This window comes from Oncorhynchus keta, chromosome 2, assembly GCF_023373465.1.
Source record: "Oncorhynchus keta strain PuntledgeMale-10-30-2019 chromosome 2, Oket_V2, whole genome shotgun sequence".
NCBI classification, from domain to species: Eukaryota; Metazoa; Chordata; class Actinopteri; order Salmoniformes; family Salmonidae; genus Oncorhynchus; species Oncorhynchus keta.
The window spans coordinates 31176120-31199156 of NC_068422.1; the positions used below are offsets into that span (position 1 = coordinate 31176120).

The 23037-nt window shown below is 42.6% G+C and overlaps 1 protein-coding gene across 3 annotated transcripts in view; it reads right to left on the bottom strand.

Annotated features, from left to right (window-relative positions):
* The window catches only part of LOC118399267 (equilibrative nucleoside transporter 1-like), a 68024-nt gene that overhangs the window by 13798 nt on the left and 31189 nt on the right, over positions 1–23037 (bottom strand). For all 3 annotated transcript variants that reach the window (XM_035795205.1, XM_035795224.2, XM_035795214.2), the window contains exons 2-6: positions 9288–9368; positions 7493–7574; positions 6914–7095; positions 747–886; positions 61–195 (exon numbers count right to left, since the gene is read on the bottom strand). In XM_035795205.1, the coding sequence (XP_035651098.1) occupies positions 61–195; positions 747–886; positions 6914–7095; positions 7493–7574; positions 9288–9316 (568 nt within the window). In that variant the 5' untranslated portion in view covers positions 9317–9368. The remainder of the gene's footprint in view (positions 1–60; positions 196–746; positions 887–6913; positions 7096–7492; positions 7575–9287; positions 9369–23037) is intronic.

A 23037-nucleotide genomic window follows, 5' to 3' on the forward strand; every position in this document is an offset into this window, starting at 1 on the left:
GTGCTTACTATCCTCATCCTGGAATAGAAGTTATGGACCTGCTGCGAGTGTTAGACATACTGGCCAGGGCACAGATCATGGAGAAGGCAGCGAAGGTTCCAGCGAGACCCTGTCCACTCATGATAGGTGCGGTGTAGGAGGCCGGCAGCATTGCAGCCAGGCCAAACAGACTGCCTTGCAGCACTGCCCCAAACGCTGGGTAGAGAGAGAGAGGGGGGAGAAAATTAAGTCAATTTAGAGAGAGAATGAGCGATTGTAGATGTTGGATAGAGGGAGTAATACATTTGAAGGCAAGAAAGGGAACAAACTTTATTGGAAGAAAAGGTCATGATATACTCAAAATAGGAGGATGATCAAGAGAGGTAGGGTTGGCACATCACAGAGACAAAGCAAAAACAAATGAGAACATCACAAGGGTTGTTTTACATAAAACATTATTTCATTCACCCCCCTTCCTAGTATACACAGTCTTCACAGGGAGAGTGCGCATATCAACATCAAAGCATTCCAATTGGGTCACCCAGTCCTCCCCTCTGGCGGAACCTAAACAGCTGGAGAAGCTGCTCCTCATCAGGCATCAGGATCAAACCAACAGGAGAGCAAAATGGGGGTGAGCGTATCCTGTTTTACGTCCCATTTTAAACAAGCCAACTCCATAGCAGATGGTGTGAGTGGTGAATGAGTTGTGTGTGTGTGTGTGTGTGAGCTTGGTGTGTTAGGTATGAGGTAGGTTGGGGTCCACTTACAATTGATGCAGATGATTTTGATGATGGTGAGAGAGAAGAAAGGGAGAGGGCCCATGTCCACTTTGACCAGCACCGCCGTCAACAGAAACACCACCAGGATCACAGACAGGCAGCCGGCGATACGCCAATTCTGAGGAATCCTGGGGGAGAGGTGAGGTAAGAGTGAGAAAGGAGGATAAAAGCAGATGACATTCCTACGACTACTTAGACCGAAGTGGAGGTCACCGGTGGACGACGAGGGCTGGGAATCCCCAGGGACCACACAATACTTTGGTTCCAAAACGATATGCATTGTGATTCTCACAATTCTATGTATTGTGATTCGATAGTGATTTTATTGCTATTCAATGTTCCAAACATATTGCTCACCATATGTCTGCTGTGGAGGGACAAGAGAGATCCATGAGAAAACGAGTTCTGATCAGTCATGGAAATAAGTGCTGAAAACAAATTGGCTCCCTATTTAAAAAGATGGAGAACAAGCTATGAAGGAAAAATAGTGGAGTTTTGGTGCAGGCACAGCCAACTAGCGCAACAATAATGTTGCGATTTTGTCAAAACGATACATTACTCAGGGTTGAAATGAGAGGGAGGGTTACAGGTCTTTTCCTGGATCAAAATGGGGATTAGGTGGTGGGCGTGGAGTGGCGTGGCCAATGTTGCAGTCGCAGACCAACATTTTGAGGCCCTTCTTTTGGCCGCAGTGACAAAATGATGCAGTTTAAAAGCACATTTTCTACAATTCTACACATCTTGCTATGGGGCTAGGGTTGGCGACCCCTATTGGCAAACCCCCCACCTCCAAACATAAAAAAAAAGAATCACAAAAAACAAGACGGCTAAAAAAGGATCGCAAGCATGAGCTTATTGGAGCTGTGGCATAAAATCAGTGTGTGTGTGTGTGTGTGTGTGTGTGTGTTTGTCCGATGCGCCAGAAATCATTAAGGCCCTAGCTGCAGAGCATGCAAGTCTGCTGTCCCAAGAACTGGATAATTATTCAATGATTTGCATTTTTGCCTAATCTTCCTCTCCTTTTAGACCTAGGCTTTTTTTACGTTCCATTTAGGTTCTAAAAATGGCTAATAATAGGCTATGGAAATCGGCCTACTGTACACCGTTTCTTTCATAAGCTTTGCTCAGCTGTAAGTTCTCTTTGGACTTTTCCCATCTTGATATTGTTTGCTCAATTTGTGATATTGTTTTACAATATTGGTCATTTAAAATAAAGCTGATGGAAAATCACCTAGAGACTTACTTTCACAATTGCTCCCATTTGAAAACTGCAACTTTAGGACAATAAACACTATTAGAATAGCAAATTTGGGAAACACTTCAACTTGCTTTTGACAGAATATTTTAAATTGGTATGATTTGTTTTTTCATTCGCAGCAAGGAGGATGCATGAATAATTTATTTTAGACTAAGCTTTGCTCAACTGTAAGGTTTTTTAAAACTACTCATTTGTTTTTTCTATTTTGCTAATATTTGTTCTACCTTGCTCATTATTGTCAAACTTTGCTTTTGTCAAAGAATCCTCAATTTGCAGCAATTACAGCCTTGCAGACCTTTGGCATTCTAGTTGTGAATTTGTTGAGGTAATCTGAAGAGATTTCACCCCATGCTTCCTGAAGCACCTCCCACAAATTGGATTAATGGGCATTTCTTACGTACCACACGGTCAAGCTGCTCCCACAACTGCTCAATAGGGTTGAGACCCGGTGACTGTGCTGGCCACTCCACTATAGACAGAATACCATCTGACTGCTTCTTCCCTAAATAGTTTGGAACTGTGCTTTGGGTCATTGTCCTGTTGTCGGAGGAAATTAGCTCCAATTAAGCGCCGTCCACAGGGTATGGCATGGCATTGCAAAATGGAGTGATAGCCTTCCATCTTCAAGATCCCTTTTACCCTGTACATACAGTGGGGAGAACAAGTATTTGATACACTGCCGATTTTGCAGGTTTTCCTACTTACAAAGCATGTCGAGGTCTGTAATTTTTTATCATAGGTACACTTCAACTGTGAGAGACGGAATCTAAAACAAAAATCCAGAAAATCACATTGTATGATTTTTAATTAATTTGCATTTTATTGCATGACATAACTATTTGATCACCTACCAACCAGTAAGAATTCCGGCTCTCACAGACCTGTTAGTTTTTCTTTAAGAAGCCCTCCTGTTCTCCACTCATTACCTGTATTATCTGCACCTATTTGAACTCGTTACCTGTATAAAAAGACACCTGTCCACAGACAAACAGACTCCAACCTCTCCACAATGACCAAGACCAGAGAGCTGTGTCAGGACATCAGGGATACAATTGTAGACCTGCACAAGGCTGGGATGGGCTACAGAACAATAGGCAAGCAGCTTGGTGAGAAGGGAACAACTGTTGGCGCAATTATTAGAAAATGGAAGGTCAAGTTGACGGTCAATCAACCTCGGTCTGGGGCTCCATGCAAGATATCACCTCATGGGACATCAATGATAATGAGGAAGGTGAGGGATCAGCCCAGAACTACACGGCAGGACCTGAAGAGAGCTGGGACCACAGTCTCAAAGAAAACCATTAGTAACACACTACGCCATCATGGATTAAAATCCTGCAGCGCACGCAAGGTTCCCCTGCTTAACCCAGCGCATGTCCAGACCCGTCTGAAGTTTGCCAATGACCATCTTGGTGATCCAGAGGAGGAATGGGAGAAGGTCATGTGGTCTGATGAGACAAAAATAGAGCTTTTTGGTCTAAACTCCACTCGCCGTGTTTGGAGGAAGAAGAAGGAGTACAACAACCCCAAGAACACCATCGCAACCGTGAAGCATGGAGGTGGAAACATCATTCTTTGGGGATGCTTTTCTGCAAAGGGGACAGGACGACTGCACCGTATTGAGGGGAGGATGGATGGGGTTATGTATCGCAAGATCTTGGCCAACAACCTCCTTCCCGCAGTAAGAGAATTGAAGATGGGTCGTGGCTGGGTCTTCCAGCATGACAACGACCCGAAACACACAGCCAGGGCAACTAAGGAGTGGCTCCGTAAGAAGCATCTCAAGGTCCTGGAGTGGCCTAGCCAGTCTCCAGACCTGAACCCAATAGAAAATCTTTGGAGGGAGCTGAAAGTCCGTATTGCCCAGCGACAGCCCCGAAACCTGAATGATCTGTAGAATGTCTGTATGGAGGAGTGGGCCAAAATTGCTGCAGTGTGTGCAAACAAACCTGGTCAAGAACTACAGGAAACGTATGATCTCTGTAATTGCAAACAAAGGTTTCTGTACCAAATATTAAGTTCTGCTTTTCTGATGTATCAAATACTTATGTCATGCATTAAAATGCTAATTATTTCCTTAAAAATCATACAATGTGATTTTCAGGATTTTTGTTTTAGATTCCGTCTCTCACAGTTGAAGTGTACCTATGAAAAAAATGACAGACCTCTACATGCTTTGTAAGTAGGAAACCCTGCAAAATCGGCAGTGTATCAAATACTTGTTCTCCCCACTGTATATCCCACTTTACCACCACCAATGCACCCCGGACCATCACATTGCCTCCACCATGCTTGACAGATGGCTTCAAGCACTCCTCCAGCATATTTTCATTTTTCTGTGTCTTACGAATATTCTTCTTTGTGATCTGAACACCTCAGATTTGTCTGTCCATTACATTTTTTTCTAATCTTCCTCCATCTAGTGTTTGTTCTTTTGCCCATCTTAATCTTTTATTTTTATGGGCCAGTCTGAGATATGGCTTTATCTTTGCAACTCTGCCTAGAAGGCCAGCATCCCAGAGTCGCCTCTTCACTGTTGATGTTGAGACTGGTGTTTTGCAGGCACTATTTAATGAAGCTGCCAGTTGAGGACTTGTGAGGCGTGTTTCTCAGACTAGACACTCTAATGTACTTGTCCTCTTGCTCAGTTGTGCACCGGGGGCCTCCCACTCCTCTTTCTATTCTGGTTAGAGACAGTTTGCTCTGTTCTGTGAAGGGAGTAGTACACAGCATTGTACCAGATCTTCAGTTTCTTTGCCATTTCTCGCATGGAATAGCCTTCATTTCTCAGAATAAGAATAGACTGAGTTTCGGGAGAAAGTTATTTGTTTTTTTGCCATTTTGAGCCTGTAATCGAACCCACAAATGCTGATGCTCCAAATTACTCAACTAGTCCAAAGAAGGCCAGTTTTTCAACTGTGCTAACATAATTGTAAAAGGGTTTTCTAATGATCAATTAGCTTTTTACTGATAAACTGATAAAACTAGATTAGCTAACACAACATGACATTAGAACACAGGAGTGATGGTACAGACAGTACCAGCCATAATTTTAGACACCTAGTCATTCCACAGTTTTTCTTGAAAACTGTGAAATAACCCATATGGAATCATGTAGTAACCAGAAGTGTTAAACAAATCAAAATATATTTACATGTGAGATTCTTCAAAGTAGCCACCCTTTGCCTTGATGACAGCTTTGCACACACTTGGCATTCTCTCAACCAGCTCGTTGAGGTAAATATATGCCATTTAGCAGACGCTTTTTATCCAAAGCGACTTACAGTCATGTGTGCATACATTCTACGTATGGTATGCAGGTATTCACCTGCAATGCATTTCAATTGACAGGTGTGCCTTATTAAAAGAACAGTTGTGAAATTTCTTTCCTTCTTAATGTGTTTGAGCCAATTAGTTGTGTTGTGACAAGGTAGTTGTGGAATACAGAAGATATCCCTATTTGATAAAAGACCAAGTCCATATTATGGCAAGAACCGCTCAAATAAGCAAAGAGAAACATACATTACTTTAAGACATGAAGGTCAGTCAAGCTGTAACATTTGAAGAACTTCGAAAGTTTCTTCAAGTGCAGTTGCAAAAACCATCAAGCGCTATGATGAAATGACTGGCTCATGACTGGCTCTCATGAGGACCGCCACAGGAAAGGAAGACCCAGAGTTACCTCTGCTGCAGATGATAAGTTCATTAGAGTTTCCAGCCTCAGAAATTGCAGACCAAATAAATGATTCAGAGTTCATGTAACATACACATCTCAACATCAACTTTTCAGAGGAGACTGCATGATTCAAGCCTTCATGGTCAAAGTGGCAAAGAAACCACTACTAAAAGGACACCAATAATAAGAAGAGACTTGCTTGGGCCAAGAAACACGAGCAATGGACATTAGACTGATGGAAATCTGTGATTTTTGGTACCAACCGCCATGTCTTTGTGAGACACAGAGTAGGTGAACGGATGATCCCTGCATGTGTAGTTCCCACCATGAAGCATGGAGGTGGTGTGATGGTGCTTTGCTGGTGACACTGTCTGATTTAGAATTCAAGGCTTACTTAACCAGCATGGCTACCACAGCATTCTGCAGCGATACGCCATCCCATTTGGTTTGCACTTCGGACAATCATTTGTTTTTCCACAGGACAATGACCCAACAAATCAAATCAAATTTATTTCTATAGCCCTTCGTACATCAGCTGATATCTCAAAGTGCCGTACAGAACCCCAGCCTAAAACCCCAAACAACAAGCAATGCAGGTCTAGGATGCCAAGAGTGTGCAAAGATATCATCATGGCTAATTTGAAGAATCTCAAATATATTTTGATTTGTTTAACAATTTTTTGGTTACTACATGATTCCATGTGTTATTTCATAGTTTTGATGTCATCACTATTATTCTACAATGTAGAAAATAGTCAAATAAAGAAAAACCCTTGAATGAGTAGGTGTGTCCAAACTTTTGACTGGTACTGTATATAGGTCCATTATATTTTCCACATACTACATCTGGTTTTAGTGATTTTAAGATAATACTGAATTTTTTACATCCCAAAAAGGATAGTTTGGACATAAGCTCTGCCGCCAAATACTTTGGAGGCCCATACAAGACTTTTCATGCAGACAAAAACCTTGATTAGCAGAGATTAGTTAGGTTTACATGAGGCACCATTCAGGGTTAGGGTGAGAACTATGGTTGTTTAGGGGCCTGTGAGGAAAATGCATTGAGTGAGGATAAGGGGACATGTAAACAGGCAGGGATTGAGGATAAAAGTGGGGTATCAATTCAATGTGCTTTTAAGATGAATGAGGTGTGGTTTGAAGTGAGTCCTGGGTTTCCTAGAGGTTACAGTAGGTTATAGTGACCATTAGTTCTAACTATACCTCTGGTGGATGAAGGAGTTGAGGCAGGTGAAGATGAGCAGGGGCACCATGGCGCACAGGGTCATCACGTTGTTGAACTTGGACTCTAGGATGCTCCTCGTGTCTCCCTCCACCACTGTAGTGTTGGCTGTCAGAATGGCTGAGCCCTCAACGGCCGGGTCCTTCAGTCTGTTGGTGAAGTACTAAAGAGAACAGGGTAAAGGAGAGAGAGGCTTGGGGGTCAGCTCGTAACCAAAACTAATGAGAGTCAATGTTTTCATAATGCTAGCCTGCTGTCCAGGGCCAGTGCAGGGATTAAGGATATTGCTAAAAGTTTGAACTCCCCCTGTGATGAACCAGGGGTTTGTAGCCGTTTACAAAAGTGGCCTCAATAAACATGTCGTCCCTCGAGGCAGCTCCAGAAGCTCCCTTTGGTTAGAGTAGGTGTATTATTTAAGACCAGTTCTATTACCCGTTTAAAGAAATAGGAACTCAGTCTGTGTGCCTTAACAGCATATTGTTCGACTAGACTACAGCTCCAAGTCTGATTTCTCATGGTTATCATAAGGAAACAGTTGTAGAAGAATGAAGAACAGTTACCATGGTTGCAGTCATGAAGAAATTCCATGGCAGGAGGGTTCCCAAGCCAAGGATGAAAAAAATGATCCACACTGCATTATACCTGACAAAAACACCAGTAATGTTAGTACAGTGGGGCAAAAAAGTATTTAGTCAGCCACCAATTGTGCAAGTTCTCCCACTTAAAAAGATAAAAAGATGAGGCCTGTCATTTTCATCATAGGTACACTTCAACTATGACAGACAAAATGAGAAAAAAATATCCAGAAAATAACATTGTAGGATTTTTGATGAATTTATTTGCCAATTATGGTGGAAAATAAGTATTTGATCAATAACAAAAGTTTCTCAATACTTTGTTATATACCCTTTGTTGGCAATGACAGAGGTACTTTGTTTTCTGTAAGTCTTCACAAGGTTTTCACACACCGTTGCTGGTATTTTGGCCCATTCCTCCATGCAGATCTCCTCTAGAGCGGTTATGTTTTGGGGCTGTTGCTGGGCAACACAGACTTTCAACTCCCTCCAAAGCTTTTCTATGGGGTTGAGATCTGGAGACTGCCTAGGCCACTCCAGGACCTTGAAATGCTTCTTACGAAGCCACTCCTTCGTTGCCCGGGCGGTGTGTTTGGGATCATTGTCATGCTGAAAGACCCAGCCACGTTTAATCTTCAATGCCCTTGCTGATGGAAAGAGGTTTTCACTCAAAATCTCACGATACATGGCCCCATTCATTCTTTCCTTTACACGGATCAGTCGTCCTGGTCCTTTTGCAGAAAAACAGCCCCAAAGCATGATGTTTCCACCCCCATGCTTCACAGTAGGTATGGTGTTCTTTGGATGCAACTCAGCATTCTTTGTCCTCCAAACACGACGAGTTGAGTTTTTACCAAAAAGTTATATATTGGTTTCATCTGACCATATGACATTCTCCCAATCTTCTTCTGGATCATCCAAATGCTTTCTAGCAAACTTCAGACGGGCCTGGACATGTACTGGCTTAAGCAGGGGGACACGTCTGGCACTGCAGGATTTGAGTCCCTGGCGGTATAGTGTGCTACTGATGGTAGGCTTTGTTACTTTGGTCCCAGCTCTCTGCAGGTCATTCACTAGGTCCCCCCGTGTGGTTCTGAGATTTTTGCTCACCGTTCTTGTGATCATTTTGACCCCACGGGGTGAGATCTTGTGTGGAGCCCCAGATCGAGGGAGATTATCAGTGGTCTTGTATGTCTTCCATTTCCTAATAATTGCTCCCACAGTTGATTTCTTCAAACCAAGCTGCTTACCTATTGCAGATTCAGTCTTCCCAGCCTGGTGCAGGTCTACAATTTTGTTTCTGGTGTCCTTTGACAGCTCTTTGGTCTTGGCCATAGTGGAGTTTGGAGTGTGACTGTTTGAGGTTGTGACAGGTGTCTTTTATAATGATAACAAGTTCAAACAAGTGCCATTAATACAGGTAACGAGTGGAGGACAGAGGAGAGGAGCCTCTTAAAGAAGAAGTTACAGGTCTGTGAGAGCCAGAAATCTTGCTTGTTTGTAGGTGACCAAATACTTATTTTACACCATAATTTGCAAAAAGTCCTACAATGTGATTTTCCTGATTTCTTTTCTCATTTTGTCTGTCATAGTTGAAGTGTACCTATGATGAAAATTACAGGCCTCTCATCTTTTTAAGTTGGTGGCTGACAATTGGTGGCTAACTAAATACTTTTTTGCCCCACTCTATATGTATACCAGTTGTATCCATAAAATACATATCCACACAGCATTGAATGATTGCAGGCAGAAGCAAAAAGTTTTAAGTCAATGCACTCACTTGTCCCGTGGAGCGTTGATGGCTGTCATTTTCCTGAAGTATTGCAGGAACCAACTCTTCAGTCAAAATGTGGCACGGATTCTGAAAACGAGACATTTTCATAAATTAGCCTAGTATTTTTAGAGGCCCCTTCCTAAAGCAACAATATTCAAGCAAAACAGGATAAAGTTCAGGAGAATGAAATCAACCTGTTTTTTTCCCCTGGTGATCTATATTTTTCATTTAATAAAATCTAACAAAATGCATTGTTATATTTTCATAACTTTTCCACATCGTATCTCCAATAATTGATTTACATTTCATTCCACAGGTTCATCACCAGCCAGTTACAATTCAATTTCCTGTCTAACTATTGTAGTTTGCCTAAGGCACATATGTCAGAGTCAAGGCCCGCGGGCCACATCCGGCCCGCGAGAAGGTTTTTTACGGCCCCTGGGATGATCTTGATTTATTATTAGAACCGGCCCGCAGACCGCAGCAAGCCGGCAGCCCGCAGATCTTTTACACGCACCAATACTACATTTCCCACAATGCAACGGTGACGCACCGAGCAGTAGGCTGCTTCATTTCAATATTTATTGGCACAGCAGTTGTCAGCATCACAGTAAAATTAACTTTCAGATACCCATCAAAAATGGCAAAACGGAAGGTGGACACTGAGAACCGGGGTTTCAAACAAGGTGGGAGTCGGAGTATTTGTTCACGGAGGTAGCTGGAAAACCTGTGTGTCTTCTGTGTGGAGAAAGTGTGGCGGTACTGAAAGAGTATAATCTGAGACGACATTATGAAACGAAACACGCGGACAAAAACAGAATATGGACATGGAACAAAGGCTACAAAAGGCAGAGGAATTAAAACGAGGCCTCAAATCTCGACAGGCTCTGTTCAAAAAAGCCAAATCACAAGGCCAGGCTGCTGTCAAGGCCAGTTTTATTTTGGCAGAAGAGATCGCTAAATCAGCCCGGCCATTTACGGAGGGGGATTTCATCAAAAACTGCATGATTAAAGTTTGTGACGAAGTTTGCCCAGAAAAAAGGCAACTCTTTTTAAATGTGAGTCTGAGCAGAAACACCATTGCCGAGAGAGTAGACCAGTTGTCCATCAATCTAAAAGAGCAGCTTGTGAAAAAGGGAAAAGATTTCATTGCATATTCCTTGGCTGTGGATGAGAGCACCGACATTTCTGACATTGCCCAGTTGTCAATTTTCATCCGCGGAGTGGACTCCAGCCTAAGCGTGAGAGGAGTTTTTGGCTTTACGTCCTATGCATGGCACAACTACGGGGCATGATTTGTATGAAGAGGTGTCAAGATGTGTAAATGAGATGGAGCTGCCTTGGGAAAAACTTGTGGGTTTGACAACCGACGGAGCACCTGCGATGTGTGGACACAGGAGCGGACTGGTGGCGAAGATACGGGAAAAGATGCAAGAGGAAAACGCGACAGGTGAGCTGACAGCTTATCATTGTATCATACACCAGGAAGCGTTGTGCGGTAAAGCCTTGAAAATGGAGCATGTAATGAGCATCATCACGCGCACAGTTAACTTTATCAGAGCCAAAGGTTTGAATCACCGCCAGTTCAAGGCATTTCTGACGGAGTTAGAAACGGAGCATGGTGATTTGCCTTATCACACAGAGGTGCGATGGCTAAGCCAGGGAAAGGTGCTTCAAAGATGTTTCGAGCTTTGTGAGGAGATTTGTCTGTTCTTGGACAGCAAAGGGAAAGACACAACACAACTCCGAGACGAAATGTTTCTGTGTGAAATGGCTTTTCTGTGTGACATTACGAGTCATCTGAATGCAATGAACTTGCAGCTGCAGGGTCGGGATCGTGTCATCTCTGATATGTACAGTACAGTGAAGGCATTTAAAACCAAACTGACTCTGTGGGAGACGCAGATGCGGAAAGAAAATTTGAGCCACTTTCCCAGCTGCCAGACCATGAAAGAGAAGCTCTCTACCAGTGCGTTCCCGAGCGCACAGTTGGCTGATAAAATAGGTATGCTTGCCGCTGACTTTCGACGCCGATTTGCTGACTTTGAAGCACAAAAAAGCAGGTTGGAACTGCTCGGTAACCCATTTGCTGTTGACGTGGAAAGCTCACCACCAAACCTCCAAATGGAGTTGATTGACCTCCAATGCAATGATGCACTGAGGGCAAAATATGCGGCAGTGGGTGCTGCGGAGTTCGCCCGTTTCCTCCCGACACAATGCCCCAGCTGCGCATCCAGGCTGCTCAAACGTTGTCTATGTTTGGCAGCACATACCTGTGTGAACAACTGTTTTCTTTGATGAACTTGAACAAAACATCACACAGAAGTCGACTTACTGCTGAACACCTCCACTCAATTCTGAGGATTTCCTCAGCTCAGAGCCTTACCCCGAACATTGATGAACTTGTGGAAAAGATGGGACACCACCAAGTATCACCCTCAACCTCAAACAAGTGAACATTACTGTGCAATCACATATTTAGAGTTTTTACTCAGTTCAAGTTTAAAAGTTAAAGTTTAATATTTGTTTTCACTGCATGTTACTTCTCCTTAAACAAAGTGTTGTTTTTGATTAATAGATTTTTGCACTTTATTTTATTGTATTTCAATCCAATTATATTTTAAAAATATTTCAGTTGAGTGGATGATAGAAAATTGCTATTATTGTTTTTTTTCTTTGAAGTAAATTTAGCCCACTTTTGCTAAAATAGAAAATATAGGCTACTGATGGTGCCTTGAATACCGGTTTCTTTCATTTAATGTTCATGTTATGGGGATTTTTATATAAAGGAAATTTGTCTTTTGTGTCTGTTGAAAATTAAAGATTACTGACAGAGCCATAAGAAAATATTGCTTTATTTATCTGATCATATTGGAATATATTTGTTAGGTTTTCAGTAGGTTCAATTAGGTTCACTAGACTATATGCGTCATTTAAAATTTTTTCAATGAACATTCGAACAGTCCGGCCCTCGGCTTGTAGCCAAATTTTTTATTTGGCCCTCCGTCCATTTGACTTTGACACCCCTGGCCTAAGGGATACTAAGGAAAACCCTACAGATTCAGCAGGTATTTGTTCTCAAATATCTGTTTACGGTTAGGCTACTTTAAAAAGAAAAATGTATGACCAAATAAACATAAGAGCATGTCACCAATATGACATCTCAGACAAACATCATCTATTTCTATTTTCTACCTACTACATTTGTAACCTAAAGATAAACCAAGTCCTTGCTTGCCAGGAAAATGGTCTTAATTTAAGATAAGCAGCATATGTAGGCAACAATAGAAATACCAGTGGTTAAAACAGCTGACATTATACCAAACCACAAAGTAGCCTATGCAGCTCCAGCATTTCATAATATGATTTTTAAAAAGCCAGAAGACGACCTTCAAAACCTTATCAACACAATACTGTCATCAACAAACCAAAACATTGTAGCCAAATATGCACATAACTCAAATGTATCATACAAGCCAGCCACAGATTGTACTGTAATCAGCACTATTTTCTTCTGAGAAACATTTATTTTGAATTACACTTGGTTAGAGAAGTGCAGGGTTAGCCTAAATCCAAGATTTGAGTTACTGAAAGGGTGGAACTATGAACAGAATTTCACTTTATACATGGAAGAAAAAACTGGAACTCCAAGCATCCCACAGCCCATCTCACAATGCATCTCATAAGCATTGCCATAAGTTATGGATACCATTAAGGAACAGACTAAGCCTCTTTAGATTGAAAATGTGCCTAATAGATAATGAAGTTGTCATGAGGAAATGGTCATTGGAATGCACTGTCATTGGTTAAGAGTATTGAATGCAGGTCATTGTGAGTGTTCTACACTGGACAGTATTTTAGAATGTCTCACTGGGATCACATGAGAACCCACAATCCACTGGACTGTGTGTAATGTCAGCCATACATGTGAGCATACTTATTGTTAGGGACCATTGTAGAGGAAGACAAACACAGTAATGGGTCTGCTGCACGTTTCATTATGATGTTACCAAGTGGATTCTCATCGTGTGCTTGGTTTTTCAGAGAATGTGGTCTCCAAGGTTGTGAACAGTACAGCGGTGCACCATAGATTTTTATTCTGGCTCTTATTTTGCTTAACCCCTAGAGACAAAATTGAATTAGCATAATAAAAACATCCACCTGTTTAAGCCGTTTGTTGCATGGTCTGCATCTCAATCCACCACGTCCACTGATGCTAGCCATCCCCACTTGTGGTGCAAGGTGGCAGAGCTAAAGCAGTGTTTGTAAGACCACGAGACATCCTGAAAAATCAGTCTTCTCACAAATGTCTGGCCTACAAAACACTATTTTTGTTCAAATGCAACTATTTCAAAGATTTGACTGAGTTACAGTTCATATCAAATTCAGTCAATTTAAATTAATTCATTAGGCCGCGTAGCCTAGTGGTTAGAGCGTTAGAGCGTTGGACTAGTAACCGGAAGGTTGCAAGTTCAAACCCCTGAGCTGACAAGGTACAAAATCTGTCGTTCTGCCCACTGTTTCTAGGGCGTCATTGAAAATAAGAATTTGTTCTTAACTGACTTGCCTAGTTAAATAAAAGGTAAAAAAAAAAAAAAGTCACATGACTGAGAATACAGATATCTTACAAAAAAAGGCAGGGGCGTTGATCAGAAAAAGTCAGTATCTGGTGTGACCACCATTTGTCTCATGCAGCGCGACATATGTCCTTCACATTTAGGTGATCAGGTTGTTGATTTCGGTCTGAGCCATTGGTGCCACTCAAAAGAATATATGTGAAAATGATTTCCAAGATGTGTACTTCCCGTTTTTTTGTACTCACTACCTTGTTTAAAATCACTTGCGCTGCTCGTGCATTGACGTCCACAATGTAGGGGGGGCAAGGTTCTAAGGGATATGCAAGATGGTGATGGACTGATATCAGCGAATTAAAACCAGCAGTTGTTTCGTTCACTTCTGCCATAGACTTCTAGTCAAGTTCCACTCTGAGGCTCTGTGAAAACAGATGGTTCAACAGAGAGCCGCCTGGTGGACAACATTACTATTGCAGTGGAAATTGGGCTTTATGACTAACATTATACCCTTATGTCAAGTTGTAAAACTCATAAGCCAATCATAACTACTTCTGGCCCTAAGGCAAATACGGACTGACAACTGTTGAGATTAGAAGTTGCTTTGCCCTTGTAGTCACCCTATACATCTAAAGCTGTCCCATTACCATCATTCCCAAGAGATCAGACAGTAGTGAGAAAGCATTTTGAAGTAGTGCAGCGGTCACCCTTTACGTTAGAATGGGGTCTATATGATCTTGATTACACCACCAAATCCAAATTGAGGTGGACATAAGGGCATTGTACTGGAATAGCTCTGTGACTTACATTCCCAGACCGTGCTCTCTGGCTATAGCGTATGGGTCATATGACAAGATGAAAAGAACCGCGCTCTTCACCATTTCCCAGACATTTATATAGTTGTACTCTTATCACGTTGCGACTATCATAACTTCATCAAGATTTTAAAAGACATGCTCAGGAACTTGTGTGCAACTCTAGCAAGATGCACACACAGCAGAGCCAGAAAGCAATGACGTGGTGCACATGTCATTCGGGGACCACTTTTGGCTCGTGAGCGCTACTTTCAAAACTACTGCCGAGAAAGTATACAAAAGTACTGGTTAATCTCTTTAAGGGAAAAATCAATACTACTCCTAAGAGAAATTGTCCTATCCAAAATTAGCAAAACATTCCTGCAAAGTAGCAACAGATACCTCTTCACAAAGAATATTAAATAATCCCCTGTGCATTGGATAAAAAAGGTGTAGCAGCAGTATCAATGTTTTTCCACATGGTGCAAGTCATCCCTCTGATTTGTGAGCAGTTTGCGAGCAGTTCCTCTCAGGCGATAAATCTGGTGGAACTATCAGAGCTTCCCCTGCCTTCACCCCACTACCCAACCTGCCTTCACCCCACTACCCAACTTTGGTGACAGGACACGCTCCCGCTCACCAACACACACACCCTCTGCAAGCATGTACTTCAACCCTTTATACAATCCTGTTTAAACAGCCAAAAGGTGCACACTCACATTTATCATCCAAAATCTATTTCAGTCTCCCTTTCCAGGGATTTGGTTGCTGAATCTGACATGGGGTGGATCACCATGTAAAAAACATTGTGGGTTCTCGGAATAGCCTGAGGGCTGGTTTATAACAGTCACGGTTGGGCCTGTAATAGGAGACTGGTACATACGGTACTGTGGAGTGTGTGTGGTTTGCTCATGCAACCAACACACAGCCAGTCACCCTGACAGGCAGCAACTCCAAACATCGAGCCCCTTTATTATGACAGTTGGCAAGGAGTGGTGTGAACATAAAAATCCTATTCATGGCGAGTTCCCAGTAAACGCCCCATTGCTAGCTTCTCTCCTGCTTCGGATGGGGTACTTTGGAAATAAAAGCCAGGGCGAAATACATATTCAGTTCATTAGTTCCACATGACTGAAATAGCATTTAAATCAGCACAGCAGGCCTAGGTAACACAGTTGGAAGTGTTAGATACTTTGACAGACAAAGGCGTGGAGATGAACCCAAGTCTTTGGTCTTTGGCTGAGAGAACAGAGAACATGTTATGAGAAAGCCAGGGAGAAAAAAGGAATACTAAAAGTTGGCATGTGTGTATAGTGAAGTTAAATTCAGCTTTGTGCAGATAATTCAGAAGCATGTGATAGTATCAGTGTTCTTTCCCACCTGGACTATAGACACACAAGCCATTACTGAACTGAAGCTCTTCAAATCCAACTTTATTTTCATACGCATGTAGGACTGATAGGAAACCTGATGGCATTATTTTCATACCTGGAGGATACTCAACATTTACCAGCTCATAACCATGCAAAAATACACTATTTAAGCTCAATCCCTTTTGATAAATGTATCCTTTGTATACTACCTAAACTGACAACATATTAAACCTACTAGTTTATATTATAGTTTATTATACACTTCAAGGGTTGGTGGCAGTTACCGCTGTAGAGTGGAAGGCAGGTGAGCAGTGCACTGTGGTGCCAAACCAAAGCAATGTCCTTTCCTTTTGCCACAGGCAGGAGAACTGAAAAGAAAATCTGCTCACAGAAAAGGAATACCAGAGTCACCAATGGCATTGTTTTCAATTACCCTCCCTTTTTGCTACCAATTATTTCCCGCCCCTAAAAGAATATACTAATTGAGCAATGCTACTCTATTTCGCTAAATGTTTAAATAAAAATGAACTGTGTGGCACTCTTTTGTCTGTGAAGCCATTTCACACAGGAGTGAAACGCTGTTGCTGTCTGTTCTAGCTCACTCAGTTTAACTGCAGTTCATCAGCTGCTCATTGGCAGTTCTTGCTACAACAAAGAAGCCATTCTTGTGCTCCACAGCCAGGACTGTCAGGATGACACAGAAATAGCACTGACACACGTGAACGACAGCACGCACAACGACAAGCGAGGAAACACTGGGCTAACCATGCTTCTATAGTTAGCCATGCTATTAGAACAGGGTTTCCCCAAACTTGGTCCTGGGGGCACGTTTTGGCTTTTGCCTTAGCACTAGACAGCCGACTCAAAACAATCAAAGGTTGATGATGAGTTGGTTATTTGAATCAGCTGTGTAGTGTTAGGGCAAGAACCAAAACGTGCACGGGAGGGAGCATGATGACCGAGTTTGGAAAACCCTGCTATAGAAGACTTGGCTATGGTCTATAGACAACTCTTCTGGGAATCATTTAAAGTAATGTTTGTCATGATCAATACACAATTATAAACTGGGTGATGCAGATTGGCTAACGGCCATGGTATATCAGACTGTATACCATGGGTATGACAAAACATTTATTTTTACTGCTCTAATTGCATTACTAACGAGTTTATAATAGCAATAAGGCACTTTGGGGGGTTGCTAAGGGCTGCGTCGTGGTTAAGAACCGCCCTTAACCGTGGTATATTGGCCATATACCACACCCCCTTGTGCCTTAAGTATATCAAAACGACATGCAGACAAGTTTCAGCATTGGCTAGTTAGCTAACTGACAAGTCGGAAATGAATGGATAGCCCGAGCTAGCCAACTAATACGCAACTAGGCCTAATGTTTTGAACACACCGACAGTGTATTTGCGCAAAATAGTATGCAGCATCATCTGGATATGTATGCAACAAAAGCTCAACATTCACTTTCTGCTATTTCTGTCAAGCCATCTACCCATACAGTTTGACTCATACGTTTGATAAATCCAACGTATGCACCACACCGAATGCACTGCAACTGCCTCTGCAAGGCAGCGTTTCATTGGAAATTAATGTAATTCTGGTGTACCAAAATGCAAGGACACTGTCGGTGTGTTTGAAGCCTTGGAAAGAAGGAAAAAAACTCAACAATTGTAAAGAATGCAAAACAACAACTGGACAGCTAGCTTGCTGAATTAGCTAACAGACGGGTCAGGGCCAGGCACATGACCCACCAGTCCCTATTGCCGTGTTATTTTCACATTAACGTTCCTTACCGCGCTTAACGCTTCAAACACACCGACCAATGTCTTGCATTTTGGTACACCAGAATTACATTCATTTTCAATGAAACACTGTGTTTGTGATGAGGTGCGTCCGTTGGATTTATCGAACGTATGCGTCAAACTGTATGCGTGCGTAGACGCCTTTACAGAAATGGTAGCAGAAGGTGAATGTTTAACGCTTCGAACACACCGACTGCATCATTGCATCACTGCACAGCTAGGCAACTATACTGATGCAGGTACCTTTTGCAGATGGTCGCTTGCGGTTGGACACATGGAGGAGAGAATCATTTTCGCAGTATCCTCAAAACCGTCTCTTTTTGACACAACTGCTGACAACTAAAGGGACATAAACACAAAAAATGGTGCTTGGAGACAAGTGTCCACGATAGGATTGCCAGGTCAGTTTAGTAGTGAGCATTTGCTAGATGTGCCTAGTTAGCTAGCTAGCTAACCTAGCTAGCTAACCTAGCTTGCTAACCTAGCCAATGAGGTGTGTGAAAGAGATCATTTATTTGACTATGCTAGTTACTACCCCTGATAACGTTATCAAATAATCATGTTTGAAAGATTGTGAGTGTGTATGCCAGATAAATAGTAATAGAAATGGTAGATACTACTGTACCCCTGATAATTTGTCAGAAAACCGTGTGTGTGTGTCTGTGTACAGTAGGTGACATGTCCATGATAGCCATCTAATAACTATAGTTATGTTAGGTGATGGTTTGGCTTATCATGTTCATGTCTATGTAGAAGAAGACTGTAGGAGGAAGTGGAGAGGACTCAGGGACAGGTATCAGAGAGAGAGAAGGGCAGAGAAAGAGAAGAGGTCTGGGTCAGCAGCTTCAGGCCAGCAACCTTGGTGCTTCTGCCACATTCTTTCTTTTCTGGATCCATTTATTGTGCCTAGGGCAACGAGTGGCAATTTTACAGCCAGACCCTCTACTACATCATCCACAAGTGTTGTCGCCACCGGTGCATCAAGACCCTCAACGTCACCTACAAGTGCGACTATCGCCTCCATCGGTGCAGCGAGACACTCTACAACGTCTACATCATCCACAAGGATGACCACCACCGGTGCAGCCATGGAAGATGAAATGGAGGCAGTAACTCTGGATCTAGGACAACCTGAGATTATTATGAACCACTGAGGACCTCGTTGAACAGGATGTGGCCATGTAGAGAAACAGAGAGAGTAAAGAAGAGGAACAACATCACACCAGGCGTCATCGGAGGTACCAGCCCCCAGATTCACTCAACTCATTTCAGCAGAGGCTCCTCCAAGCCGTCGAGAGCGATGCAGCCCAACCTGATGCTCACAGGAAAGAGGATGAAGAGACCCTCTTTGCCATGAGCCTGGTACCAACACTGAAGAGCAGCAGTCAAGGATAAAATGTATCAGCTGCTGTTCGAAGCAGAGTTCAAATGGTAATAAAAAAATATTCTCCACATCACAGGTAGTGTCATAAGTGTTACAACAGTAAAGTAGGTAATTTTTACAGTATAGTCATGTAGGCTAATTGGTATTTCAGATCAAAGTATTAATATGAGGCAAATGTATAGCTGTTGTTTCTGGGTTAGAAAATATCCTAAAACAACAGTTTGCTGTCTAAATATTTGCCTGTCACATTCATACAAATTCCATGATTAAACCACAAGTATTACCAACTTTACCACACTGTTCCAATATTTATGCCACTATCTACACTATACAAGCAGTATCTAGTTAACATAAATCTCCCCTTTTATGGTGTTATTTAAGTTAAGCTTGTGTTGTTTTTCTCTTCCCTTTCAGAAATAGAGTCAATTTAGCTGACCAGCTCACAGGAAGGACAGGAAGAGGAGAGGAGTTGCTGGGGCCGACCAGCTCACAGGAAGGACAGGAAGAGGAGAGGAGTTGCCGGGGCCAACCAGCTCACAGGAAGGACAGGAAGAGGAGAGGAGTTGCCGGGGCCGACCAGCCCACAGGAAGGACAGGAAGAGGAGTTGCCGGGGCCGACCAGCTCACAGGAAGGACAGGAAGAGGAGAGGAGTTGCCGGGGCCGACCAGCCCACAGGAAGGACAGGAAGAGGAGTTGCCGGGGCCGACCAGCTCACAGGAAGGACAGGAAGAGGAGTTGTCTGGTTGTCGTTTTGACCTCCCTCATTGTACCTTTCTTTTCACACACGTCAGTTCCGTTTAAATTCAGTCAATTCATAAAGTAATTAGTTTATAAAGTCTTAGGATAGCATTCATTATTAGTGTTACATAGATTTCTAAATTGACATAATTGAATCTCATACAACAGAGAATTCACAGATGCTCTTGTTGGTCTCTTACAAGACTAAAGGTGAATATATTTATTTCATTTAAAACCACTTGAAAACCAGGGTGTTGAAACGGTTTGCTAAGTTATGTTCCATCGACTCCATGACGTCCAGGGGCCATTTGTTTGTTTAGCTGTGTTATGGCTACACATTATTATTGTTTTTTTTCCAGAGAGAGACACACACATCTCTTCGTACCTCAGATCTCCAGTGCCCTGTCCTCTCTCTCTTTATGGCCATGTCTGAAGTTCCCCTACTACGTCTAGGCTTTATGAGTAGTCCCTGTATCAGTCTGCAGTTGTGCCAAAAATACATGCTCTTGTTGTTCTGTTACAGGTTACACATACATTTATTTTTATTTTTACATGCACATACACAACACATACTTGTCATGTTCTTTCCTGTACTTGAATACTTATTAAATTATGTTTTTATCTGCTTATTTCTTCCCTACACCTTTGCAGATCTAAAACAAGATGAAAGTAAAAACACACTTCCTAATTGGTTTTTTCCCCACCTGTATTTTGTCAGGCCAGTGAACATGGTGGTAAACTGTACTATTTGTATGGACCCTAGGTTACCCTTTCCCTTTGTTATCATACTAACTGTATGTCTTATAACCTTAATTAGTGCTCCCGCTCACCCGGTGTACCATGCCAGGTGTGTATAATACTAACGTTAATGGGGGAGGGAAGGGGTTAAGGTGTGGTCTTTACTCCCAAATTTCACTTAAATATAACTTCCAAATGAAGAGAGACAATGACACAAAGTAATCTGGGAAAAAAATGCAATTTTATGGACAACGGTGGTTGGTTCTTAAAATAACCTTTGTGTTAGGGCGCTCTTAAAAGAGCAGTTTCACTCCACGGCATACTGCCATGGGACTTCACCTGCTGGTGATGACAAGTAGGTGGTCAGCTTCTCCCTCACCTGGAGTGCCTGTCTGGGGGCGTTGTTGGCACCTGCCCTGGTGACATCAGGTAGGTGACCATTTGGCGTGTCCATCTCCATCCGGAGCGGCTCCTGGAATGACCTCCGCAGGTAGTTATAGAGAACACGTGGCCTTCATGCAGGCATTGACATTTGAGGGGCTGAGACCAAGCACTCTCCAATACATTCTCCACTGGGCTGCCAGAATCCCAAAGGCGCATTCAACAACTAACCTTGCCCTGGACAGTCGTTTGTTAAAGATCCTTACAGGCTTTGGCAATGGCAGCTGGTGTCCAGCGTAGGGCCTCATGAGGTTGGGCCTTAAAGGGAAGGCCTCGTCGCCGACGAAGACATGGGGAACAGGTCCCAGGTCTTCAGCTCCAGGGAGTGATGCAGGTGGTGGAATCTCCAGGATGCCATCATGAAGTGCCTGGCCGAAGGCGGAGTCTTGGAGGGTCCCACCATCACTTCCCTTGCCGTAAGCACCAACAACACAGAAATAGTAAATGGCATCTACAACAGCCAAGAGTACAACTTAATATGTACTGTTGTTGTAGAATTGCGAGCCTGGATTACTACATGTTTCCCGTCAATGGAGCCAAGACCGTTGGGGAAATTCCACCTCTCCAGGAACTCAGCAGCGATGGCCCACCAGTCTTCCTACTTGGGGACAGGCATGTATTCACCAACCAGACAGTCCCAAATGGCTTGTGCTTCAGAGGGGACAATGCCTGCCAATATGGACCGTCCAACTCGGAAGCTGAATCCAATGGTCCTGTAGGAGTCCCCTGTTGAAAAGAATCTAAAATATAATTCCAAATAATGATCAATATTGTGTGTAACTTGAATTCCACCCACATATTATATGTACTCATATAGCTACCTCATTACTGTTTATTATGCTCTACTAATTATATTGTAATACTCATCAACCATCATTAAACATGCCTTGAAACAGTACAATTCAGTCTATGACTATATCATTCAACTGTAGCCCAGGTCAACTCTACTCTTAGAAAGAATGGTACTATCTACTTAAAAGGGTTCTCCGGCTGTCCCCATAGTAGAACCCTTTTTGGTGCCAGGTAGAACCCTTTTGGTTCCAAGTAGAACCCTATTGGGTTCCATGTATAACCTATTCCCTCAAAGGGTTATACCTGGAACCAAAAAGGGTTATCCTATGGGGAAAGCAGAAGGACACTTTTGGAACCTTTTTCTCTAAGAGTGTATGTGAGTCCAATAAGAATGTAATGAATGACTAACTGTCTTGAACAACAATGGGTCCTGGAGAAGACAAGCCTACCTTCATCAGGGCAGAGGGCAGGCACCTCAACTTTCTTTTCATTTGGTAACATTGAATAATTAAAAAAGGATTATAAACCAACTTCTGGAAAAGTTAGTCCTAATGAACATTCTGTAAAAGTACATATGTCAAATAAGGACTATTAACTAGAGCCCTTTAGCTAGCTAGGTTGCACATAAAAACAATGTATCAAATATCAATCAATTATGGTATCAAAGGCTTTAAAAATGTACTTGAATGTAGCTTACCGGAGACAAATCGCCAGGCGTTCAACGGCTGGTGGACTCCCGTAGTTGGTATCCACCCGGGTGATCCTGGCTCCAACCATCTGGATCAGATGATCGAACTGACTTTGGTCCAGACGAAAGTAACGTCGGAATTCCTCTCCAAACAGTCGAAGCTCTTGAATGAGACGGTGGAACTCCCCTGCCTGCTTTCAGGACTTTAATCATATCTGGACCCAAACAGACCTGCGCTTTCGGCGGGACTGGTCCCGGCCCAACAGCGCGATCAAGACCACCTTCCTCAACGTTGGTCTCATTGTTGAAAGAGCCTACTCTGCTATCTTGACCATTTATTATTGCATTTTGGTGGGAAATTATATTATAGGCTCTCATAATTAATTTGTGGATGTCATCGAATAAATAATATACTTGGCAAATAAAT